At 41.8% G+C, this 26,408-nt stretch overlaps 1 protein-coding gene across 1 annotated transcript in view; it reads right to left on the minus strand.

Annotated features, from left to right (window-relative positions):
* Positions 1-26,408, minus strand: part of prmt3 (protein arginine methyltransferase 3) — a 63,006-nt gene that overhangs the window by 33,565 nt on the left and 3,033 nt on the right. Inside the window, exons 5-11 of the mRNA XM_075466764.1 lie at positions 26,211-26,316; positions 24,570-24,729; positions 24,008-24,149; positions 22,778-22,843; positions 21,118-21,239; positions 18,440-18,539; positions 7,181-7,259 (exon numbers count right to left, since the gene is read on the minus strand). Of these exons, the coding sequence (XP_075322879.1) occupies positions 7,181-7,259; positions 18,440-18,539; positions 21,118-21,239; positions 22,778-22,843; positions 24,008-24,149; positions 24,570-24,729; positions 26,211-26,316 (775 nt within the window). The remainder of the gene's footprint in view (positions 1-7,180; positions 7,260-18,439; positions 18,540-21,117; positions 21,240-22,777; positions 22,844-24,007; positions 24,150-24,569; positions 24,730-26,210; positions 26,317-26,408) is intronic.

The raw sequence follows: 26,408 nt of genomic DNA on the forward strand, positions 1-26,408 counted from the left end.
AGAGGCGACGGAGGCCGTGGGCTGTGCAGCCCGGGCCGGAGTGATGAAGATGTCTTCCTCGTCTTCATCCTCTGATATGAGGAGGTCCGAGGCGGCATCTTCATCGTCCCCATAGTCCAACAATAGGACGTCTTCCTCCTGCGGGGGATCCGCGGCTAGGTCGAGCTGGGAGCCCCAGCTGGCGCTAGCCTCCGGTACCGCCACCGCAACAACCCCTCTCTCCTCTCCACCCTCGACGGCGGCGCCGTTGGAAGGGAGATAGGGGTCATGTCCAGACAAGCTAGCTTGGCGGGCTAGCCGTCTGCGGAGACTCTTGATGGTGAACACCGCACAGTGTTGACACGAGCCGGGGACGTCGATAGCCAGCCGGGCGTGTTGCAGCCCCAGGCAGCTCGAGCAGACCTGGTGTGGATCTTTACTCGATATCTTGTTCCCACAGCGACAGGGACGGGCCCCGGAGTCTCCGTGCCCTCTGGTGTGAGGGGTTTTGTCCTCCATTCCTCGCGAGCTGGTGTGCAGGCAGGGAGTTGAGGCAGTTAACTGGTGTGCTAACTGTGAAGCCGAGAAGATAGCTGGTGTGCTAACGCTCGGGACTCGAACAGCCGTGGTGAGGCGCCGAGGACAGTGCTGGCCAAGCCGTGGAGAGGCGAGGAAAGCACTGAGTTCGATCTGGTGTGACCGACGAAGCAAAATGTATCCAAGGCTAGGTAGCGCCCGGCGACAGAAGCTGAGTAAGATCCGTCTGCGGACAGTTAAGCTAGCTAGCCAGAGGACGCGAGATATGCTCCGAGTGAGAAGAGGTGTTTGAATGACGTGGTGCCGTCCGCAGGAGGTATTTAAGGTAGGTGGGACTACCTGGTGCGGACGGACACGTTTCACCAGCCAATCAGGATTGGCGTAATGAGATTGATGCTTCTGAGGTCTGCAGCGGGGGCGTGCATCCCATAGTGAGACATCGAGCGAAATATTATGAAAGAGAACTATTAGAGCAAGTTACCTGCACTATAGGAACAAAGGACGAAAGTAGTTCCATATGTATGTTTTTCAGCTGCCACTTCAGAGAAGGTACTCTCTGAAAATGAGAGGAACCTTCTGAGATGCCACAGTGTGTTGACTTGTTCAGCACAGAGTACCAGAAACTGACATTACAAATCAGTCCCCCTCTGCTTAGAATCAAGTTTACCCATGGAAGCATATCCATGAGATGTGTTCCACAAGACTTTAAGGGAAAATCAGTCATCAGTGCTGTGGATGGAGACTGGAGACCATTTATAGCCTCAACAGGTTCCACGAAGGCTGAAGCTGAGATGATGGCGGGTCAGTTCAGCAATGAGAAAAGCACGTGCAGAGTCAGACCCGGTTTTTAGGTGATTACCAATTGCTGCAATAGGACTTTATGAAAAAAGAGGAAACAAACTGTTTACTAAGCCTGGCTGGCTGTTAAATCCTTTAAGCGTTCCTGATCTGTGAACCCTACCAGAGGAAAAACGCTTAAAGACATGTTGTTCCAGCTCCAATGTCTCTTAGAAAGTACCTATAAAATCCAGATTTAGGTTTGAACCAACAACGTTTTCACAGCAGGAACTTTTTCCAGGGAGAATCCCAGTTCCCCATCCACCTGCATTTGGTGATATTTTACCTCCTCAAACACCCCAGAACAAGTCCTTTTCAGAGTAACTGTAACTTTCAGACTGGGGCGTGAACCAGCTGAACATTTGATGAGTTCTCCGATCTCATTTCTTTCTTTCTGTCTCAGTTATGTCACATTCAATCTCCTGGATAACTGAAATCTTGTTTAATTTATAGTGTATTGATTCTTCTTAACTTACCAGATGCTTTGTTTTTCTTCAACTAACAATTTAACAGTTACTTTTAATAGAATTAAAAATAAGCAAGACGTGCAATGAGCACGTCTTGCTTATCGTCTTAGCGATGGGCAACTCATGGCCTCTCCGATTAGTTGAAGCCTGTTTTTGTGACCCTGTGAGTGTCACCAAACCCATCCCATGACTGCACTCACCTATTTATACACACATACGGGCTAACAGCAGATTTGTCACTTCATTCTACTCTGATTACTGATTCGAGTGAGTAATTATGAGGGCCTGGAGAGAAGAGAGGTGCTGACTGGGCTGAATCTGGACTGGGCTGTCCAGGAGACGTTCAGAAAAAGAAATGGAGACTGAGGGGGGAAAAGCAAAAGAGAGGGTGCTGTGGAGAAAGACTAAGAAGAAGAAGAGGGGTAGCATACACGGGCGTCGCTAGATTCATGACTTTGACATCTGCGTCCTTCTCGATTCGCTGCTCACAGCCCGTTTATCAAGCTGCCCCGCACCCCCTAAAACCCCCACTCTTTACTCTTGCTCTCTTCATCTCCCTCCATTGGTTGTCTGTGTAAGAGAGAAAAAAGGAAAAGTGTGGGAGGGGGGTACAGGACAAAACAGATCCCTTTTCCCCGGACGGTATGCTGTGCCAGGCATGTGGGGACACATTTAAGGATGAAGGGGAGGTTAATGTAGTGGGGAGAATGAGGAAGCCGCTGCAACTCTGATCTAATGCAACTTAAATACACATGTAGCAGCAGTGCTGCGGGTTTACACTCATAACTCAGCACGGCCATGTGTACACACAATGAAAATATACTCACAATAGAAACTAATAACGGTCATGTCGCATTCGATTTATCAGAGTCGACACTACATGGAATCATAGCCAAAAACACAAAGGAGCACACGGTTAACCAACTTATTTTCATGCATGCAGGTTAAAGATTTATCAGCTTATCGATGTCTTCGCCAGACTTAAATCCAAAAACTTTTACTCAAAGAAATATTTTGACCTAATTTAAAGTTGCTGCAACATAAAATCAGAAAAACACAGTTTTCCACTGAATCTTTCAGTTTTCAGGAACTAAACATTTCAGGTGACGGCCTGTGGAACCTGTGGACCTTAGAATTCATCATTATTGACGCGCTGCTTTATATTCGGATCGTGTTCAAAACAAAGTGCTTATGAAGTCCTTTTGGAAGCATGAAGCAGAGATGGGTCTAGGGGGCAGCATGTTGCTGCAATTAATCTGTCAGAAATAACACACAATAACCTGATTTAACTGTCACCCCATCATTGTAAGAGATAATGTGCACTTGGCTGTGCAGCTCTGCTAAAAATAAATTCAATTGATAAGCCTGTTTCATGCAAGCAATCAAAATGAGGGAACAATGCATGTTAGAACAATTAGTAATTATTAGGGCTGGGCAACGATTAAAATTTTTAATCTAATTAATCACATGATTTCCCTGATTAATCACGATTAATCGCATTTGTACGCAAAATCCAAAAATTAATTCAAAAGTAGTGTATAGCTTTTAGCATTTAGTTTTATTTTAAATGTGCTGCCATATGAATGAAAGTGCCATAATATTTGTTGTGCAAACACACTTTTAACATCAGCATCTTTCTGTAGTTTTTATGTAGAAGCCTCGCTCCACTGTCTGTTTCCTTGAATGACTTGCTGCTATCAGTTGTGTGTTTTGCCTTTAAGTGATATTTTAGACTGGAACTACTACGCTGAGGAGACAATTCAACTTGGCAGTGTTTACAGATGACTTTGGTTCTGTCGACTCCGCTGTCTGGAAGAACTTTAAAATGAAAATGGCCGAGTAAAAGTTCCGTACCCTTCTCCATGTTTGGTGGATCCGCCGATTATTTTCTTTTCCGGTTCCGCAGCAGACAGCAACAGACTTTTACAAAATAAAATCTTTTGAAAAATTTAAATTTTTTATTTCTTTTTAAAACTGTGTTAATGCGCAATAAAATATTTATCGGCGTTAAATAATTAACGAGTTAACGCGATAATAACGAGTTAACTCGCCCAGCCCTAGTAATTATTGGTTAAAACAACAACAAGGCTACCGATGAAAACCTTAAATTTCATTTTATAATTCAGTGCTATTGCAGCAGTGTCGCTGGTTAATGCCACAAGAACGTTTTTCCTAGTTTTGAGTGTTTTCATTTCACTTCCTGCAGCTCTGGTGAGCAGCAGATCCAGTAGAGCACCGTCTGTCGGAGCCATACGTTAACCTCTGACCTGTAACTCTGAGCCCCACTCAGGTCACATCTTCGCCTGTCCAACCTGCCTCAAGAGAAGATTTGTCTCTATAGGTGCTGTCATTGTGGCTGCCCCTCTGTCTGTGCACGTGTGTGCGTGATTTGTATTTCTGAGTGTGTGTGTGTGTGTGTGTGTGTGACCGCTCTCTCACGTCCCAAAGAGTCCGTAAAGGCAGTCTGGTGGAACCGTCACATTTGGCACAAGTCATTAAGTCTGTGGCACTGACGGTGATGACACAAGAGGGAGGTCTTTCCATGTATGTCACGTCTTGGTGCACCACATGGTTACGGTTATTTCAACTCAAACGTACCCTTAAAAATATGCATTTTCCATCACATAGACATGTCTGGGCTTAAGTATAGTTGATATTGCGGCAAAAAACTGAAAATATCTCATCCAAATCCTTAAGGCTGGTCAAACTAGACCAGAATAACCAGATCCAACCCCACAGTTCTGTGGCGTTTGGTGACGTAGGGCTGGGCGATATGGCAAAAAATATTATCACAATATTGTTTTTATATTAATCAAGAATTTGATAATGCTGTCGACTTCAAAAGGATACTAATAATAACAGCAACATAAAAAAAATAGTTCAACTTTAGAGTTTATTCAACAAAGTTGCACCGTATGAACACTCAACTGTGCAAACATACTGAGAAACAACGCAAGTTTTCTCCTCCTAAAGTAAAAACTATAAATGTAAAATGAAAATCTGTAATCACAACTTCCAAAGAAAAGTCTGGATCACAAAACGTCTGTATGTTTAAACCATGAACTTTACAATGAAATATGAAACTACTGTTCGACCCGCATTTTCATAGTTTCTGCGTAGTCACTGGGGTGAAACCTTTTCAATTCGTCGCGTTTCTCACGTGATAAACCGACGACAAAGTTTGCGCATTCTATCAATCTGTTCATCATTTTTACTGAATCCAAACCACTTCCAGATCATTAATGCAATGGGACAGGTTGGGAAGATAAAAGCTTTCGTGGCTTTTTTCAGCTGCACTCATTCTCCTCCACGTTTCAGCTCCCCTGTACCCTGGAAGGTCATTCAGGTTTTCTTGAGGGTTAGCAACTATCTTAGAGGTGCATTACCACCAGTCGTGGACTGGTGTTTTGACGGATATACGGCTGGCTTTGTCTGAAACTGACTGTTTTATCGCCCTATGGTGACGAATGGCTCCAAAACCGTGACACTCTGGGATGGTGTGGAAAAATATTAGTTTGTTTGTATCTCCATAAACTGATCGCAATCATTGGGGGGGGTGCCAATTTCAGGGTTTAATGACAGTGTGTTGTAAAATGGCGCTGAGTGGGAACATATTTTGGCAAAAAAAGATGTTAAGATATTCTTTATCTTTCCAGTGTTTATTTCAATTCTGGTGTTACCAATTCCTGCCGTTAAAACGATTTCGAAAACATCCATTTCAGTCATTCTCAGATGTGTCATTACGTCAATCTCCCAGCTGACAGACGACACGCTTAATATGACCTGGCATGAGAAGAACTCAGCACAGTCCTAGTATTTAATGGCAAGTAAACACATCATTTACAGAGTAATATTAAACAATTCATAATTTTGAGCCAAAACGGTGTTAGGAGAAAACTCTTAACAGAACTAGACTTTGGAGGAATTGTGGCATGACTGCTCAGGCTAACGACCTCTTTTTTTTTTTTTTTTGCTAACTGCTAAAAAGTTAAAGGTGAAGCTATCAAAAGCAAGTCAGATCTCAAGTATCTGATCAGGGGTTATGTTTTTTTGATAGATGAATATTTGGGTCACTGCGTACATCTCAGTTTTTGACTTTAAGGTAATTAACACATTGCTAATTCGCATATCGGTACAGCTACTTATTTCTCATATATTTAAAACACAAACACGTATTTTCCTCGCATAACTAAAACAACTTAAGAAATACCAAGGTTGTTCTCCTCTCTGCATTGCAGAGCGACTCATGGGTCAAGCATATGCATGGCACTGGTTTTATTAACTTTGATGAACTCATGGTGTGTAATGCAATGGTGTGAAGTAGGAAAATTCCCGCTGTAATTTTGTTCTGGAGTCTATGAGACAGTTTGGATTACAGAGTTACATTGTGAGAATAATTATCCTAGGTTTAGAAAAAAACTGTTTCCTGCAGAATGAAAACTGTGAGTGCTGCGAAAAATTATGAAGAACTTATCAGTTTCCACCACTCATCAATTATTCTGAAAATAGTAATAAGTAAGTGTCGATCAAAATATGTATGATTCTACACTGATGGAATAACAATGACAACTCAAATTTTGAGCTCAAAATGAAAGTTTATGATCAATAAGAAGGAAAAGTTACTTTTCCAGTAGCTCCAATGCTAATTTAACATTACTGTGACGGTGGAAGAAAACAGCATCGAGTGATATGAACATCTGGAAACGGCCCTGAACTCATTAGAAAGCACAAACCAAAGAAGGAGCATGTGTTGTATAAAATCTGCCTCTCAAAAACAGCTCTTTGGTTATACAACGAATATCAGAAATCGTGTTAGCCGTTTCGATACGATCAAACGTCTGCAACTTTTCAGAACGGCAGCCTAAAATCCGCCTGAAATGAACAAGAATCTGTTAACTCCGTGCCCAAACTTAGAGAGGGAAGAGGTCTCTTTAATCGCTAAGGATCAATACTGTTCATTTATGGAGATTCACCAGCTGTTGAAGACTGTGGTAAATGCTAACAAAACCTCACAGAAACAGCTACAACTGGATCTTACAACCAAAAATTAAGCCAAGTAAAACCAGTCATGTAGCCATTATTGTATATTTTTTTGTGAAAAAGTAGCAATGCATGGTTTTAAAGTAATTTCAAACAGAAAGATGTTGACTTTAGCTACAGTACACTGATAACAGATTCATTATAATCAAATTAAATCACGAGGGTGGCAAAGACTCACACCAATACAAACTACGTCTGAGAAAAGTCTCAGTTTTTAATTTTTTTTTAATACGTGTTTTCAAACAGTTTGAAACATAAGCACACAGATTATGATGCAGCTAAAGTCTGTGCCACCTCAGCTCAGAGGGGGTGTCACCTACCTGAGCCACCATCAGCCAAGTAGAGGTCTCTGGCATACAGGACGGAGTCCAGCATGGATTCAAACAGCAAGAAGTAACCCTGAGAGCAAAAGAAATGCACATTACAAAACACACAAGTCAAATGCCCGTCATTATTCAGTCTCAACTTATATATTCAACAGCTCAAGGAAGGTGATTAATGCAGGCTCCAAAACTCCTGAACGATTAAATTATTTTTCAAATACAGCATCACTATTGTGGTAATCTGAATTAACCATGACTGGGAATCTAATGATGTGCCCACGTGATGCGGCACCAAGCACCCAAAGGCTCAACCCTGGGCTGACCTCGGGTTCTGCTCCAGTAGACGGCACATTAACCGTGGCGTTATTCCATTAATGCTGAAATTGAGTTTTGTCCACATCTTGTTGGCTTCGACCTGAGTGGCAGATACTGCTGACAAATGGCTTTTTCTACCTGAAGCCCCTGCAGCACGAGGCTCACCCAATCACACGTGCATGTGCAGCCGCGCCAGCCCCTTCAATATGTTCTTTGTGAGCGCAACATTTGGGCGTGCTCAAACATATGGGAGGGCATTTCTCCATCTGGGACGAGGAGGTGGAGCAGAATTAGTTCATGCATACGGGACCGTGACTGATGACCCATATCAGTTCATTCAAAGCTTTGACAACAGTGACTGACTCCTTCAGATAAGACCAAGTGCTTTCAGATCCATTTTAGAATCAAACCCAAACGCATTGGAAAAGACAAATGAGGGTGAAACCGGACCTCAAATAGGTTTATTTTCTCTCAGAGTTTTCTTGATTGGTTTGTTTGAGCTACTAATATGGTCACCCAATGACTTTAAGCTTTAGAAAGCATCACTGTGGTGTATTTCAAATGTTAGGAAATTTAATAACCGAGAAATAGCTCACTGCTATTATACCCAGGAGCTGGATCCATCTAGGCAAGATGTTTGAAGCTTTACAGTGAGACAGTTGATTCAATTTGTATCAGAAACCAAACAGCATGATAGAAAATAAACATAAATGTGCTGTTTAAGAATCCAATATCTCTACTCTTACTTTCTCTCCAGTGGGAAAGAGGGACAAGGAGAGGTGAGGGCCAGGGTAGCAGATAAAAACTGAATGAGGGGAGGGTGTGGGAAGATGTGGATGATTAAAGACAAACTGGAGAGGTGGAAGAGAGAAACGGCGATAGTGAGGGAACGCAGTGGGCAGAAGAACAGTAACTCACCGAGATAAGAGCCTTATTATTCAAATAAAGACAATGTTTTACTGGAGGGGGGAGGGGCAAGCAAGACAAACAGGGGAAACGGTTCTGATTTACAGGTCTGACTCCCAAAATCGTCCCAATCTCTGTTATTGACCTGAACTGATAATGATGCCAGCGATGAAGATGATAGAACCATCTCATCCTGGAGAAGCTGATAAAGGGGAAACAATCTCTCTGCTTATCAACACTGGTTTGGTCTCAGACCAACGTCAGGTCCATGGACTGTCTGCTGCTCACTGCTGGGGTCCAGTCAATGTTCTTAACAGCTGAGCGGATCGTTTTTAAAACCTTCAAACCGAGTGCGCCACTCTCGTAATTTAGAGCCCAATTTCACGGGACACTGGTTCACTTGAAGGAAAGAGGATATAAGAGAGAGATGCCTGAGAGCAGAGTCACACCTTATTTTTATCATCAACAATGCTCCAGGATTACCGGCTGCCCCTCCCCTTCCTGCTACCTTGCATGTCCTCTTTGTGGCATGTACCACGCCTCCCAATTTATTTATCTGCAATGCTAATTACTGAGAACAAGAAGGTGCAATAACCGGAACTGAAGCAGCATCTCTGACAGCAAAGCTTAAAAAGTCTACATGAAAAAACAATGATATGATGAAGGCACTCATGGCAGGGCCATTACAAAGAAGTTATCACGCCAAAAATATTTGGTGCCTGCTGTTGTTAACATGTTGAATGATCAATACCAGTAAATCACTAGTTTTGAGAAACCTTCAGCAGGATCAAAATGCTGCATTACATTGACAGGAACCAGCAATAAAGACTGTATTTCACCCGTATTGGAACCTCTCCATTGGCTCCCTGGGAAATTCTTGATCTAATTTAACACTTTTCTGATGACTTACACAGTTCTGAATAACCATGCTTTATCCGATCTTAAGGACCCCCGTATGTCCCATATTATCCTAACAGAGCGCGTCGCTCTCAGCCTGCAACCCAGCCTGCAACCCAGCTAGTGGTTCTTTGAGTTTCCAGGTGTAGAAAAAGGTGGCAGAGCCCTCAGGCCCCTTTACCGTGGATCCTCCTCCTAAGTTTCAGTTCCGGAGGCGACTTTCGCAACTTTTTAAGATTAGACTTAAACTATTTTAGTACGGCTTACAGCTAGCGCTAGTTCAGGGGATGCCCTTTGCTATCCTGCTTTACATCTGGTTCCTAAGACATTCTGTTTGACACTTCTGCTCTTCTTTTAGTCTCACAATGTCAAACCTTTTACCTCTTTTCATCTTTTGCAAACCTATCTTAATTGTAATTCTTTAAAATTATGTGTATTAGATTTACTTTTTTGCTGTCAATCTTAATAACGTGAAGCACCTGGATCTACCTGCCAACAGAAAAGTTTCTTTGAACTTGAAAGTTGAAGCTGAATGAGTATAGACATCCACTTGGCTCAAATTGTCAGCTGCAAAATACCTCCATGGATGACAACTTTATTTTCCATACATCCCTTCTTCTTGCTAACTTTATCTTTATTCACTTGTGTTAAGAAAAAAACAGATTAAGTCTCAACACCAAACTGATTTAGCAACTTTTTTTGATACCACTTCCCCAAATCGACTTTCTGTCTGAAGGGCTAAGTGACGCAGACAGGCTGAGGTGTTGGTGTGAGGGAACGGCTCCCTTAACTGTCAGACAGCCCGGCTGGTGGGATGCTCTGTAGTATAGTCACTGTGCATTTCCATAAAAGAGACTAATGAAAACCTAATGAGAATGGGCTGGAGCAGCTTATACACATTAACAAAATTAGCATATAAAACACATTCCCCTGAGTGGGCCAACACTCACACACACACATCCGTAAACGCACTAATTCACACACACTAAACAAAAATACTCTTGCATCTGTGCTACTTTTTTGACAAAATTCTGTAGCCCTTTCACTGAATTATAAACTGTTAAGCAGGAGTATTCTTTACAAACTGTACAAGAAAACGTATAATTACTGTTGAAGTGTCATTAGCTTGTAGAAGCAGAGAGGGGGAAAAAGACTTGGTGCATAAAGCTTTGGGAGACAGAGTGTCGGTCAATTATAGTCATCAAGAGACCTTTTGAAACAAAATCTACATCAGCAGTTTACACGTTCCTCCGCCTTCTTGTACCTCCTCCCTCCTGCATCCAAAACACATCTTTCTCTTTTACAGCAGATGATCATCACTGCCAGTCCCAGGAGGGGCCAGGCAAAATAAAGGAACTGAATCCATGCATGAAATGCACCGGGCTGGGGGGGTAGTTCCATGCTTCACTGAGCAGCACTGACAGCAGCACCTCTACGTCCTCTTCCATACTAGTCTATAGTTAAATTTCCCGTCATTGGCTCCAACACATTGCACGTCCATGTCACAGATTATTGGTGAGGGGTGTACATCAGGCAGGTTCTAGTATCAGTACAATTTCCATTTAAAGAGATGCAGATGAGATATGGAGGGGAAAGATAATATAACGAGGTAATTTGCTGTTGCTACAAGGCTATTTCTTGAGAAATCAATTTTAAGGTTTTAAGAAGACATTTTCTGTTGATAGTAAAGCATTTAAATTAAATTCGCCTATGAAATTGTGGGGCGCTGTATAGCTGAACTGGTTGAGCAGGCGTCCCATGTACAGGCTGTGATGCAGCCAGCCCAGGTTCAAGCCCCGGCCTGAGTCTGTTTGCTGCATGTCTTCCCTGATACTCTCTGCTCCATGTTTCTGCCTAACTACTGTCTAATAAAGGCCAACAGTACCCAAACACCTTTAAAAAAAAACAAAAAAAAAAACAGACAAAGTGCTTGTTAGGTTATACACGCACTGGTTGCTAAAATTAGAGGAGATTTTATGAGAAAAGATTATGACATAATTTCTCAAAGATTTCTGATGTCCAGAAAAAACGAGATGTGGTTTTCATTTAAGGTCAAAAGCTGCTGTCTTTGATCTTAATAATAATAATAATATAGAGGTGAGCCTTTTCTCTTACTTATTACACAGAAGTTAGATCTGTCAATTCACACGTCACATTAAACTAGTATTTTCTTAAATTAGTTCATTAACTGAAAGAATTAACGTAGAGTTGGTTTGTAATCACGTTAGCATTTTTTTTAAATCTTAAGATCTCGACAGAAAAAGCGACAGCGGCGGTATCGTAGATGTATGCGAATCCCCTAAACCAAGCATGGCGCTAGAGTAACTCCTTTGTTGTTTTGGCAGTGTGTTTTTGGTCATCATCTTGCTGCATGATGAAGGATTTCCCAGTCAGTTTGATTGCATCTTTCTTTAAACTGGCAGACAAAATGTTTCTGCAGACTTCTGAGTTAATTCTGCTGCTGCAATCATGTGTTAACATCATCAATGAAGATTAATGAGCCCGTCCCAGAAGAAGCCATGCAAGCCCAAGCCATGACAATACCATGAGGTTGCATGTTTGGGCTCATGAGCGGATCCTTTTCTTCTCCAAACCTTTCCATCACTTTGGTAAAACTTCATCTTTGTATCATCGGCCCATAAAACTTTGTCCCAGAATTTTTGAGGCTCATCTCTGTACTTTTTGGCAAATTCCAGCCAGGCCTATCTATTCTTCTTGCTCATGAGTGGTGTGCATCTTCTGGTTTAGCCTCTGTACTTTCGTTCATTAATGTCTTCTGCCAGTTGAGGTTGTTCCTGATGTCACTAACAGTTGTTTTAGGATCTTTCTTAACAGCTGTCACAATGTCTCTGTCATCAACTGCTGATGTTTTCCGAAGCTGAGCTTAGACATTCAGTACTATTTTTTGTTTGAATAATCAATGTAGTCGGACACATCTCCACAACAAAACATGAAAAAAAAATGGGTGGGTTCACACAAAAAGGGACCATCTTTTATGTTGTGCATCAGATCCAAATGTAAATACCTGGAAATAGAAGCTGAAATGTTGATCTCTTGTCTTATATCCATCTCTTGATGTAAAACCCAAATGTTTTCAGTCTACAGCAAAAATAAATGACTTAGCCTCACTGTTCCAGTTCTGTTGGAGGGCAGTGCATCTGTTTAAAATAGTTATTTCTCAAAATCTAGGAGCTACTTATTTGCAATCTGTGAGTCACCTAACTGAAGCCACACCAAAAGCTGTGCTCAGTGCATGAGACACAAACTAAGTAAAAGTGAACAAACGTGGCCGGTTTATATTCATCTTGAGGAAGTACATACAACCAATCAATCCTCATTTGTGCACCGTTACCGTGGTTGTTTGTGCGGATGCACAAATTTTTTTTTTTTACCCGTGTCTTAGAGTGCTTGTGTTCGGGTTTTTGGTGTGCGCATGTGTGTGAGTGTGTGTGCGCATGTGTGTGAGTGTGTGTGCGCGTGTGTGCGTGTGTGCGTGTCTGACATGTCAGTCAGACTGAAGGACAGGATGACGGATGACTGCCATCCTTTCCTCGGGCAGGTGCAGGCTCCCAGCACAGATAATGAGGCTAAAGCGGAAGGGCGGCCATTAATTCAACGTCACACCACTACCGCACACAACGAGTCGGACTTTGTGTGCATGCGTGTGTGTGTGTGTGCACATATTTGTAGCAGTAACAGTGTTTTGTGGAAACATCACAAGGTAAAATATCAGCAGCAAAGTCTGCTTGGGTCTTTTGTACTTTTCTTGCTCAGGGTTGTTTCCATATTTTAATGAAACATGAAGAACACTCAATGTTGCTCGAGACCCATTTGACGTTGTGGGAGCATCTTCAAGGTGAGCTCACTGTTCAGGGACACTGGCCCATGCTTGAAAACACACACCGACTTAAAACAGACACAGAAAAGTCAACAGTTTCTACCAAAAGGTTTCTGTGTAGTCAGTTTATGTGATCAAAAAGGTAACTATAAAAAATATATATATATATATATATATATATATATTTGCAATTGGATGCATCCCAGGCAATAATACCATGACTGACAAGCCTTAAAGGAGAAACGTTATTCCCTTTTTCCACAATCTAACAAAATGTAAAAATAACAGAGACACGACCGCATTCATTTCCACCTCTGCATAAGCAGATCATTGTGCGTTATTGCGCTATGAGAGATCCCAAAATATAGCCTGAGAGCTCAGACCACACACCAAACTGATAAATAATAATAATAACGCAAGTTTATTCTAAAATACTTTAATTCATCGACACGATTCCTCTTTTAACCACAATCCCATCGCGAGTCATGTCTGGCGCAGGAGAAAACTGAGCTTTTCTTTTGTTTTATGCAAAGAAAAATATTTTAAATGGCAAATAGTTCATGTTTAAAATGAGCAACCTGCAGTAAAAGCTCAAAGCACAACAGAATCACCCAAAACTTCTACTGCGTTTGTACAACCATACAGTATCTGATAATATGAGTGACTAGCAGCAACATAGGATTTTTGTAGTGTTCTCCACAAGTGTGCCTGAGGATTCTCATACACATCACTGACTTAAAGAACCAGTGCCAACAAGCATGGCCTCATTGCATCACCAGCTTCTGAACAACTAAACAGCTCATGAACGCACCCCAAAGACAGCTTCCAACTGCTGGCCGGGACGTACAATCTGCACCTGTGCAAGAAGTCCAAGTTTTCCAGGGCAGAAGGGGGGGGTGTTACAAATGTTGTACAGTCAGGGAAACCGGAGGCCGGCATAGATTAAAAGAAAAAGAATAAGCAGCCTAAAAATGTTATGTCAACCTTCTTCACTCCACGTGGACGTATTGTTGTTAAATTACTGCTTGTTCTGAAGAAAATTAAGATAATACTGTAGTATGAAGATTATAGATGGTTGGTTGGCTCACATATATCTGGGCAAATCAAGCAAATTTCATTTCTTGTCACCTATTGTGCAAACTCTTCATCAGTCATTTTAGAGACTATAAAGACTTGTGCGATACAAAAAAAGTTTGTTAAAGCCAACTTTCCTCTCGTATCCTAGTTTCAAGCCTGTATAAACAAGTCTGTGTCGTTTAACACTATCAGTCATCATCTGTGATTGATCTTGGGACGGCAGTCTTTAATTTGGCTCTTGGAAAACTCAGCGTTCTTCCTCCCTGACAGCTGCCCGCGACTCTTATCTACTCTGATCGGTTTGTTTTTTGGCTTGCTGAGAAAGAGGACAGATCAATGTTGTGAGTTATGAAATGACAGTATCACTGCTTAAGGCAGTCTCTCAAGCACTGCCACAGCAGACAGACATCTCATCTCCTCCACCACAAACACACCACAATCATCAACCATCTGTGTCTATCAGCCCTGTAACTGCTGTCTGTCTGCTATAACGCCAGCAGCACGACTTCAAGGCTGCGTTGCTGTTTTTCTTCATCTTTAATTGTCAATTATCAGACGACTCCACAACAAAACACAGAAGATTATATGCATAGAGCTACAAAAACACTTTTAAACTTTATGGTTACCTCTGACATTCACTGTTCATGATATAATTCCTGTAAGCTATGAGACGATTCACTTGAAACTGAGAACTATCCATGTTCCATAACCACTCAGTGGGGTCACATGGCACTGAAAAGGATCAGATAATTGGCTAATTTACAATAAGATTGAGTTATTAAGTGCATGTAGACATCTTAATCCGACAAGAAGTTTAATCGAATCAAGTTACTCGCGATCCGATTCAGACCCCGAGATATATCGGTTGAAAGTCAAAATAAACGTGCTTGTTGACGGGTGAATTAGACTGCGTTCTGCGCATGCTCGAGATTTTTTTCCCGGGGTCGTGACCCGGAAGTCAAAGGAGACGATATTACTGTTGTTGTCACCGTCAGAAAGAAACAAACAACGCGATGGAGAATGCGCCGTTGTTTAACAAGCAGCTCATCACAGACCAAATATAGAAGGACGTAGCTTCATCTTGCTCTTCGTTCGCCATTTTCTCAAATGCCTGAGTTTGATGTTGAAGAGGTCAACAGGAAGTGGCTCTGTTAGCAATAGTTGAAATGGGTACAGCGTCACCTATCGCATCGGAGTATGACATGCTTTGTGCCTCTGATTCGATTCATTCACCGTCATATATCCAAGGATAATTACGCTTGCTCAACTCATTCTTATTGTAATTTAGCCAATTATCTGATCCTTTCAGTGCCATGTAACCCCACTGACAGATTGGTGAGAAAAGCAGCCACTGTATTGACAGCAGCTACATATAAAAATCCTATTAAGGCAATACTGTCACATTTGGAGAAATTTGCTTATTTCCTGCATTTCAGAGAGCTAAATGAGAAGATCAGTCACTTCAGTTAATACTTGTATTAATTCTGTCACAGAGATTTATGCCAAGACCTAAACACACAGATGTGATAGCCATTTCATTCTTCTCATTATGAACTCACTGGAAAACCTTTTCCCCATTATCTTTAACACACCATGAAGAATTTAACATTATTCATACATTCCACTCAAAGTTGTGATGCATTTAAAAATGAGGGTGTCAGAAAATGACTGGACAATTTTAGTATTGGTGTCATATAACATCTTTTCTTTGCAGTTTTTCCCTCCCAGTAGCACTGATCAATTCATATACAAATCCCCTGAAATTGACACCTTTCACAGCCCCATATTTTTCATCGTATGCTTTCATCTCAATACAGAGCACTATTCAACTCAGTGAACATGATGACAGAATAATTCAGTTTTTGTTTTGCTTTTATTTTTAACGGTATTTGGTTTCTGTCGTCAGAGTAAATCGATGATTCTCTCATGATCCACAGTGCGTGGATCTGTAGATCTATTAATTCAACAAATTTCGGATTAATTACACTGTCTGGTGGCAAATGACAGCAAACTATACTTCTATCCAGACGTACTGGAGTGCAGATGTATGAAAGGCACTTTGTTTTTAGCTTTGGTCTTCGAACAGAAATGCTGGCAGCTAATCTATTCTTAGTTATACAATTCCCCTCTGTGCACCCCTGCCATTGCTTTGACCCAGTTTAGCCACTGTCTGATGGAGACCTTAGCAAGGTCCCACAGTGTTCCTGAGCATGCAAGGTCAGAAATCACCAACAGCATGCGATGTAGGTGAAAGAAGGGGCCGGGAACAAGAATAGTCGAGGGGGCTTTAAAGCAGATTTGAATAAAATTGACTTTTTGTCATATTTGCTGCAGCCGTCACCGTGTCCTGACAGTAAAACAACCAACCTGAAGCAGACAAGCAATCTATGAAACAAAACTAAACTTGGGCTGCTCTTCTTAGGTTATTCCCACATAACTAATAAAGGGGCCAAACAACAAATAAATAAACATATTAAGAGCTAAAAAACATCTCCGGACTCTCAGGGTATGATCAGTCATGATAGTTACATAAAGTCTCATGACACAGGCCAGAAAACCAGCTCCTTAGACTACTGTCATTTTTCCTTTTTATATGGGCAGATTGGAGGGCAGCTTTGGAAGTCTTCGCCGGTCTGAGAACTGTCTGCCATCGCTGCCCTGATGAGAAGTGACTGGGGAATTCTTAGATTTATTAGCGCTCTGTGAGCCAGTGTCATCAGAGATTACGCCCCCTATCCTTCACCGTTCCACTGGCACGTCAGCCACCGAATTTCAATTTCCCCGGTGAGAGGATGGGATGGCTCTGCCTGGCGACCTGGGCTTGTGACCCTGGGATTTCACGATGGACGGGAGGGGGGCAGACACGGGATGCTCATGAATTAGGGATGACTTCAGCAGTGCATTCAACTTTAGCTGTACAGTCTGTATCGCCTCATAGGATCTCCCTGATAAATGGACTTCAAAGGGAAGGAGACCGCACTTCCTGGTTAGATAGTCACTGGTGCTCATGATAGAATATAGCCGCTTTTTATGTGATGCCATGTTTAAAACATGCATAACTCTTGCTGGTACCTTGGGTTGTGCATGCTCATTGGCTGTTAAAAGACCATTCTGAATTAAAGCTGAACATGGAGGTTGGACAGGAAGTAAAAGAAAAAAAAAAAAAGAAAAAAATATCACACGTTAGCAAATGTTTTGGATATATAAAAAAATTGATATACTTGTAAACTTATTTTAAGACCCATGTAAAACCAGTAGTTCCCAGTAAAAGGACTGATGGCAACTTACCGTGTTGGGTGTACCGTCTGCATGGTCACCCCAGTGTTTTCCCTGTGACAAACTGTAACAGCTGTCATACTAAACCTGACGTAGTAATACGTACGTTTCAATTTCATCACAGCAAAACCCTGAACTTCTGCAGTCAAATTAACGTGAAGATATATGTTGAGTCTCACCTTTAGGGGAATTCCAACTGATTGCATCATTAAGTAAAAAAATAAAACCATGTTACAAACTTTCTTGATTCCATGATTTTCCTAACCCTCATTTGGCATAGCGACATTTGAGCCAAATTAACTAGAAAAACAATAGTTCATGTTTGCTGTGGGTGTTAAGTGTTAAGCGGGTGTTGTTCCGATAGATGAAGTTGGACATGCACGCGGTGGTGAATACAGTAAACCCAGCTGGACACATAGGATTTCTAGAAGTGGTAAAAACTTATTTTATGTGCATCTAAACCCTTGCAAACAAGACGTCAGTAGGACGCTTAAAAAGCTTAAACATCTAGAAACGTGATCTTCTCAGCTCCTTCCATTCACTGCTGGTATGCTTTACATAGCCACAGCTGCCCTGTGACGCTGGTACGAATTTATTATGCTGATATAACGTTAGCTTTGAGGTACAGAAATTTAAAATAACCAGTGTCTGAATAGATGAATATCATCACTTTAACAGATTAATGAAACCTCTAATGCAACGTATGTTGGGTCTGAAAAGGGCTGATGGTGAAAATCCTCACTCAGTAAATTTGACGAAGTTTCTACATATTCAGAATTTATTGACATTGGAAAATTAAAAAGCAGCACTTAACTGAGCCGACATGTATTCTGAGAACCAAATGAAGACTTTAGCCGGAAATATGTCTCGCTCAGGAACTGTTTTAGAAGTTAGAACTTCAAGTAAGTTTTCTATCAACCGTCAGTGAAAGTTAAAAATGTACTGACCATCCATTCTGAGATGATGATGTCAACCTTCTCCACCGGGAGTTTGATGTCCTCAATGCGGCCTTTGATCAGAGTGATCTTGTCCTCCAGCTGATTGGACCTGTGGGAAACACACAGGTCTGAGGACTTGCACACTTGTTTTAAATAGAGATGCAGTCATTGATGAGGCGATTTCTATTTCCCGTCAATAAAACACCATGCACATAACGAAGGAGCCACAAACTCTATGTAAGGGACAAATAAGACTGTTTGGCTTGGCTGGAAATTAGGTAAAAAAAAAAAAAAAAAGAACAAATGGACTATTTTATATCAACTGATTTTAGTACTTAGAAAGAAAGAAAATGGACATTTTATTGCCTTTTAGTGCATTTTTTCCTTAAACATCAATTCTGCTTCTCTGAACATCTCAAACACCAGTGGTTTGAGAATTGTTTCCCTTTTATAAAAGATCTCAATACCTTCTCAATAATCTAAATTCTTAATAATAATCTTTTTCCAACCATGAAATCATGAAATAAGGTTTATATGGTGAGCAGCTGCCCACTTGCACACCCAACAACAACATGGTTTTATTTCCCCTTTTTGGGTGCAGCGCCTTTTTGCCATCATTTTGGAGCCTGCAGTGTTCCCTTGTTCTCAATCAGCTCCATGTCTGTTTGTTACTTCTGGTTTTGAAAAACACAAATACTCATGAAGATGCGAAACCTTCAGCCTTCAAAGGCAGTGGATAAATCAGTGTGTGTAAATAAGTTGCACTGATGCATGGATGATGTAGGATGACCTCAAATCTATCTGTCAGTAGCATGATTTTATATTGGCATATTATTACTTATGGTTAATTTATTGAAAAATATATATTAATCTTAACTTTTTCATGCTAACATAAAAAACAAGCCTCACTAAATGATTAATGTACTGTACACATATCTATATTTTTGAGAAATATCCAAACGTTTTCCCTCCACTGCTCCACAGATATCGAGTTAAAAGGACTCAACTGTAACTGTGAATCTGCAACATAGCCGGCTCAGTTACGGACTGTAAGATCAGTACTGCTTTTTAAATGATGCCTGCTTTAAGACCAAGCAGTTTGGATATCAATCTCTGTGAATATTCCATTATCGTGACAGCTAATGTTACAGAGGACAGAACAATTACTCACAGCGACCCGGAGAGCATTTCTGTAGCAGTGATCCTTATCTTGAACTGTCTCTCCCCTCTCAGCTGCTTGTCTGCTGCTGCTATCACCTCCTCACAGAATCCAACTACCCCTGCACCCCTAACCCATAACCCACCACCTTCTCCACCTTTCACAAGAGGGAAAACACTGTAATCCCATTATTGGGGTAATTTAGAGGACAAATTCAGGGCTTTGGGGAGAGAGACGGTATCTGTGCAGCTTTGTAGGTATGTTAGGGAGACATTACATCCCATTACAACCTACATAATCACCAGAATATGCTTACATATTTAACGAAAGAACGGTAAAACAAATAAAACAAACTAAAAGTTTAATCAGAATACTGTGTTCATGTCTGGAAAATGCTGACCAAAGTAAAATATTGGCTGACAAACATCCAAACATCTGTCTTAAAACCATATCATTATTAAAAGTTGAATTTCACTGATGTACAAACAAAATCCTGTCCTGCGGTTCTCCGCTTTGTTGTCACGCTGCAGGACATTCTGTCAGACGATCCATCAATCCCGGACGATTTTTTAAAAGTATTTAGACATTATCCATTAAGGAAGTGACTGTGAAGGAGGGAAGTCACGTTGGGCATTTTATTTAAACTTTACAGACAGAGAGAGACAGGAGATGGATGCTCCTGCCTAACCAACAGGAGCCACTTTAATTACAATCCTGATATTAACATCAAGACGAAGTGATGCGCGCACACAAAAATAAGGGCTTCAGAGTTATAAACCGAGCCATCGGTAGAAATGAAAGGGACCCAAAAGGCAGTCTGTGTGTGTCTGTATGGGTGTGAAGCGGTGGGGAATTACAGCATCTCTCTTTTTGCTGAATCTTCACCGCTGGCGAACCTGCATGCCGACACACACTTCAACAGCGAGTCAGTGGTCTGTAAAATTAAAACTTCCTTTTCCTTCAGCAAACCCTGTTGTTTTGCTTATACGACACTCCCTTACATGACGGTAATAATGGCAGTCATAGAGGGCCCTAACTCAAAAATGTGTTTTAGAGGTAGGGGTATGATATTGGTTGCAGGTAGTAAAAGGGAAAGCAGAAGCTCCGGTGGAGGTAAATGGACTTCCAAAGTGGAGAACCAGCTGCTGGAAAACTGGAAACACAATGAACCTGAAATTGGACTGAGGAATGTATTAAAAAAGGTGCCAACATGGGGTTCATCTGCATGTCTGCGTGAACGTGCCTGCAGGCTTCAGACTGCAGCTACTGCAGGGGAGAAGAGGCGAACAAGTCAGATCGCGGGTGTAAATTATGTGCATTACGGTGATGCTCCTCACAGCACCTCTACTGAAGTCAACCAACTGCAACAAATAAAAAGATAGCTGGAGGGCACACGGACCTCTAGTCCCATAATCCTCTGCAGTACACAAAGGGGGGGGAAGACTGGACCGGTCAACTCCTTCTGATCCCACAAGACTGAATGTGTGAGCAACTCTCAATGCATTTTGGTAGCAATCAGAGAACTCACCTGACTATGTCCATGGCCTGATAGATGATGGATGATTGGTCCACAGCAAAAACCTTTTTGGCTCCAGCTCTGGCAGCAAACATGGACAGTATTCCAGTCCCACAGCCAACATCAAGTACCACCTGCAGAATAGGAAGGGGAAGGAGTGGGAACATGTGATAGGGGGACAGTGTCAGAGTCAGAAATTAGCCCTGGGCTTACAGGAGAGCCAGAGAAATTCAGGGTTAGGGGGGGCGATTGGAACTCTGTTTACGGAGGAATTTGTGGGGAATATTTCTCCGTCAGTGCGACACTTCAGGAGCTCCGTATAAATGGTTTGTGTATACACTTGAGAGAAAAGGAAATGGGAAAAAAAAAGAGAAAAAGTATATATATTTTTTTAAATAGGTTCCTTTTGAGAGCCACCACTACTCCAGCCTAACCATAAACTGTAAATAAACAGGAACAATGCACCATCGTAATCGAGTCTGCAATGTAGAAACTGGATATATATATATAAATGTGAATAGACGGAGCACAACTGATGCTTAATTGACCGTTTTGGGCTAGTGCAGACATTATTTCATGATGCACATATTTCATTACTTTCCTAAAAATGATTTTTTTTTTTAAAATCTGAAACAACTTATTGTCTAGCTATCTTCATGTCACTTGCCACCGACTGACTGTAATCTTAGCTCATTCTCAAGGCCTTTTCACATGTGCCTTTCAGGCCATGTTTCATGTGAAAGTACAAAGGTGGTATGAGGTATCAAACATGATCCATGAAGGGGTGTAGTAACAGAGGTAAAACGGGCTCTGCGTGTAAGGGTAAGTGGTCATTGTTAAAGCACACACTGATGCGGGACTGAGCCGCTTCTGTCTGGAATGTGTCTTTTTTCACCGATGAACTCTAATCTATTTGTGAACACGGCTCAAGTCTTCAGTCTCAGTCACAGTTTGCACTATGTTGTAAATTATCCTTTCTTTTTCAAGTTGGGATTAAACTTAACTTGTTTATCTGCACCTCCTGGTGTTAAATGACTATATACCCGTTTATATGTAACACTGAGTTCAGTGTCTCTATTTAAGGCGACTCCCAGTAAGCATCCCGCTGTCTTTATGAGTTCACAGAGTCGCTAACACGCTGCTGACACAAGAGAACAAAAGTCACTGTTTTTTTTTTCTCTATTCGAGACAAGAATATTGTGTTTTCTTCTCCGTCTATCAGTTACTGCAGAAGGAGACACTTCCTTCTCTGCCGACTGCATCGACCTGACAGGAATAATGTACGTTCCCATCAACACAAGCAGCCGCATCCCGGCACTAACCAGCACCCGCCCATATAATAGATGGTCATGATACAGGCCACTGCTTCCTGAAACTAAAAGCAGTGGAAAAGGGGGGGGGGGGGGGGGGGGGGGGAGCTGGCGGGGTTTTGTAGTGGTGGTGGGGTGTAATGGGTTTGGTGGTAGATTGCATATCTTATCAGGACTCTGCAGTCGACACTTGAGGTGCTAATTGAATGCTGCACTGTGTTTTAAATCGGACGTCATCGCCTTATTAATGTCGTGTCATGAAAATGCGAAGGCCTATCATGTTAAAAGGCTTTGCTTTACATTAAACAACACACGTGTAAACAAATTAATGCCTACGCACACACTCCACTGCATTGGCTCACCTTGTCCCTGAACATTTCACGGTTGCTGTACATGAAGTCGCGGTAACTCTCTGTGCGGACTTTATCCTGCGGAAAGAAAATTAAAAAAAAAAAAAGAGAAATAATACAAGAACATAAATCTCAAACCGAGACATTTAAAACTTTGTTCATACTGTTGTAGAAAACTGCAGAACATAACAGACTGTGTGGGATTTATCTATGAGATAAATACAACCTGATGGGACTCAGGGTGTTATTTCCTTGTGGAGTTCGGGTCAGCGCTCTCTAACTAACCTGCCACTCAAATCTGCTCACAAGTCAAAACAGCTACCGTACTCTCTGGGGAAAAAGCTGCAGAATCTATCAAAATTAAAGTAAAACACATTCATCCGTGGTACAGTGGAAATGAGAGGGAACCTGGACATTTGAATGTGGATGGTACTGATATTAGTAATGACTTGAGTGTTCACTATTCAGTTCAATTGCAGAAATTTATGCTGCTTCTAAGCAGAAATTAAAATTTAGAGCAACAAAATATCGCTGTCTCAACGCAAACACGTTACTCAACTCTTTCATCGCACACGATTGCCTTGAAGAAATGACTTCAGGACAAACTACCAGAGTCGACTCAAATAGGCATGTTTCAGATCACACACAGACTGCGTCACAGGTGATGCACTTGACTCCGACCCAAGTAACAGTTGACCACATTCTACTGCAAAGCCTTGGTCACGTGCTCATGGCCCCTCCTGAGGCTCGGGTGGGAGTTTTCCAGCTGACGCACATGCAACGCCAAACTTTACAGTGCTTAGCACCAATCAGGGAAGGAATATGCCTGCGTACTGCACAAAGTAGAACAGTGTGGTGGAGAGGGAGCTAACCCCCACCCCACACAAACACACACAACCTCCTTCAGTGTGCGCTGACACTTTCAGATTTTAGAGCTTCACGGTGTGTAGAAATTAATTTCCATGTTCTGTGACAAGTGTAACTTTTCACTTGAGAGCTCAGCACTTATAGCTGATTTCTCACTTTTTAGAGGATGTCTTGGCCTCAGTATAAATGTGCATAAAAATGATCATTTTCATTTACATGCTTCAGCAAAATCTTTCAGCCAAGATGCACGCTGATGGGCCCATCCTCGCTTTATAAATACTTATTTGGTCCGAGGAGATGGGCTCACAAGACTAATGAGACCCGGCAAAGCTTGGTCAGTGTGTGTGTGTGCGCATGTGTTTGCACAACTCAAACCTTCAGCATCTCTTCATGGATGCTGTAATGACCGTAGGAGCTGAAGTAGGCCTCGTCCTCATCCTCACGGAGCTCGGCCACAGTGCCAAGGTTGCCAGGTTTACTGGTTTCTGCATTCAGCACCAAACCCTGAGCCAGGAGCCTGAAAGAAATGCAGACAGATTTGCAGTTAACGTCCCAAATCAGGACATGGGACAAAAGCAGCGACCAGAGAGTGGAAAGCACACACAGCCTTCATGCAGGACGAAGCTGTAACCGGAGGAGATGAGAGGCATTCATCTTCCTAACTCTCCTCCACATCCACTCTCTTTCTGTAATTTTCCTTTATTGCTCCCTACCTACCTCCCGTTTTCACTTTAGCCTCCCTGCTGCAGTGGAATTTTCCCTTCCCTCTTTTATCTTTCCCTTTCCACCAAACTTCTTCCACAAGGTAGTCTTGTTAATGTATCTGCAATATGGAGTTCACTGTGGCCCCCTGCTGGCCTGGCGAGGGTAATGCAGAAGCCACTCTCCACCTACATACACATGCAATTGAAATGAAAAAGGCTGAGGAGTCACTGACTTGAGTTTGTGCAGATCCTCCATAGCTCTGGCCAGTGCCTCCTCTGAACAACGAGCTCTCTCCTCAGCAGCCTGTGACCTGTGCAGCAGCACATCGTAGGACTCAGTCCTGGATGATGAACATGTTGACGAGCACACACTGCCACAGAGCTCCTCAAGGTCTAACAGAAACACATTGGGGAGAGAGCAACAGATATACAAGAGATATTTGCATTTTAAATTGCCCCTACATGGATATTTGTCCACTATATGGCACATGTGAAGTGATGCCATTTGTAAAATGAATCTACCAACAATCATTCTAAGCCCGCCTTAAGGTTTTAAAGAACTTTAGGCAAGTGATTGTCGTTTATTGGCTGTTGAGTCAAGTTTCGAAACAACATCCTGTATATTACTTGAGTAAATGATCAAGCTACACACATGAAGTAGAAGCAGAAAAACCAACAGCAGTCAGCGCTTTATCCGAGAGCTGCCATTCTGCACCTCATTCGACACACAATTATAAGACTAGCTATGGTCTGAATTAGATCAAACAGCATAAAATACAACCCCCACATGCTAAAGGGAGGGAATTAGAGGATTAAGCCAAGATAATTGAGTATTGTGGAAGTTATACAATCATAGAGATCAGATCAGAAGTGGGTTTAAACCTAGAACTGAAACTGGCCTCACGTTTTACTGAATTACTCCATTATTTTCACTTTAAAAGTAAAAACAGCCTTCTTCAAACTCCTGTGTGCTGCTTCGTTACATAAGAACATAAGTTTTGTCAATCGGGATAAATGTGGCTAAGCCACGGATGTCCAAAGTCAGTCCTCGAGGGCCGCTGTCCTGCAGGTTTTAGATGTTTCCCTGCTTCAACACACCTGAGGAGTAGAAGGGAGCCCCAGGAGCAGTGTTCATTTAGTGTGGCCCAGGACACATCTGAATGTGGTCTGAACTTGATCTGAATGCATCCCCTAATGTGTCCTCAGTCTGTTTACGCCTGTTAATCCCAGGCGTACAGGGGGGCATAGGAACAAATATTTTCTGTTTGCATAATTAAAGGAACATTTAGAACAAATTAATAAGAGGACAACAACCTGACAGAGTGGGTCATCCCTGTGGTGTATTCGGTGGCTTTACTGCTATTTCTGTCATAACGTGCAATCAGTAGATTCTCCATCACAATAATTTTATATTTAGAATAAAAAGTCTTGTTTAACCTCGTCTTTAAGTTGCTTTATTCGAGTTATTTTAAAGAAATCACAAGACATTCATCCATCTAAAGGCTTATTTTGCATCATCTGGACTTAACTAGAAATCAAATTATCTTAAATCATATTTCCAGATTTTATGTGATTTAATAACAATTAATCTGTCTGAACTATTCTGAGACTATCAAGACTTTCTGCAGTTTCACTTTGACTTGCTTGTTTTACACATATGTGTTTAAGAACTATCAAATCTGACTTTAATTAGACTGGGAATGTTTGTAGTGCTGAAAATGTGATCGGGAATGTATTTAGCCATAAAGATGTTCGACAAAAACTTTAGCAAAAAATGTCTTGCGGGATAGAAATATCTGCTGATGTCATTATTCACACTGTGGTAACTTCACAATATGAAAAGCGTGCACTAAAACTTGAAGGAGTTGCAGTACCGATTTGAAGAAGTGGGTCATCCTGTAGGACTGGTCGCAGGAAGTCTTCACTCTCCCAGGGTAAGGGGCCATCTGGCAGCCCCATCAGGCAGGACGAACTACATTTCTAAGCATAAAACAAATGCATCAACTGTACTGCACCTAAAAACTTTATGTTAAAGCAGTACTGTCCAGTAGTTACATGGGTTGTCATCATAT

The sequence above is a fragment of the Odontesthes bonariensis genome, chromosome 1 (genome assembly GCF_027942865.1).
Source record: "Odontesthes bonariensis isolate fOdoBon6 chromosome 1, fOdoBon6.hap1, whole genome shotgun sequence".
Lineage (NCBI taxonomy): Eukaryota > Metazoa > Chordata > Actinopteri > Atheriniformes > Atherinopsidae > Odontesthes > Odontesthes bonariensis.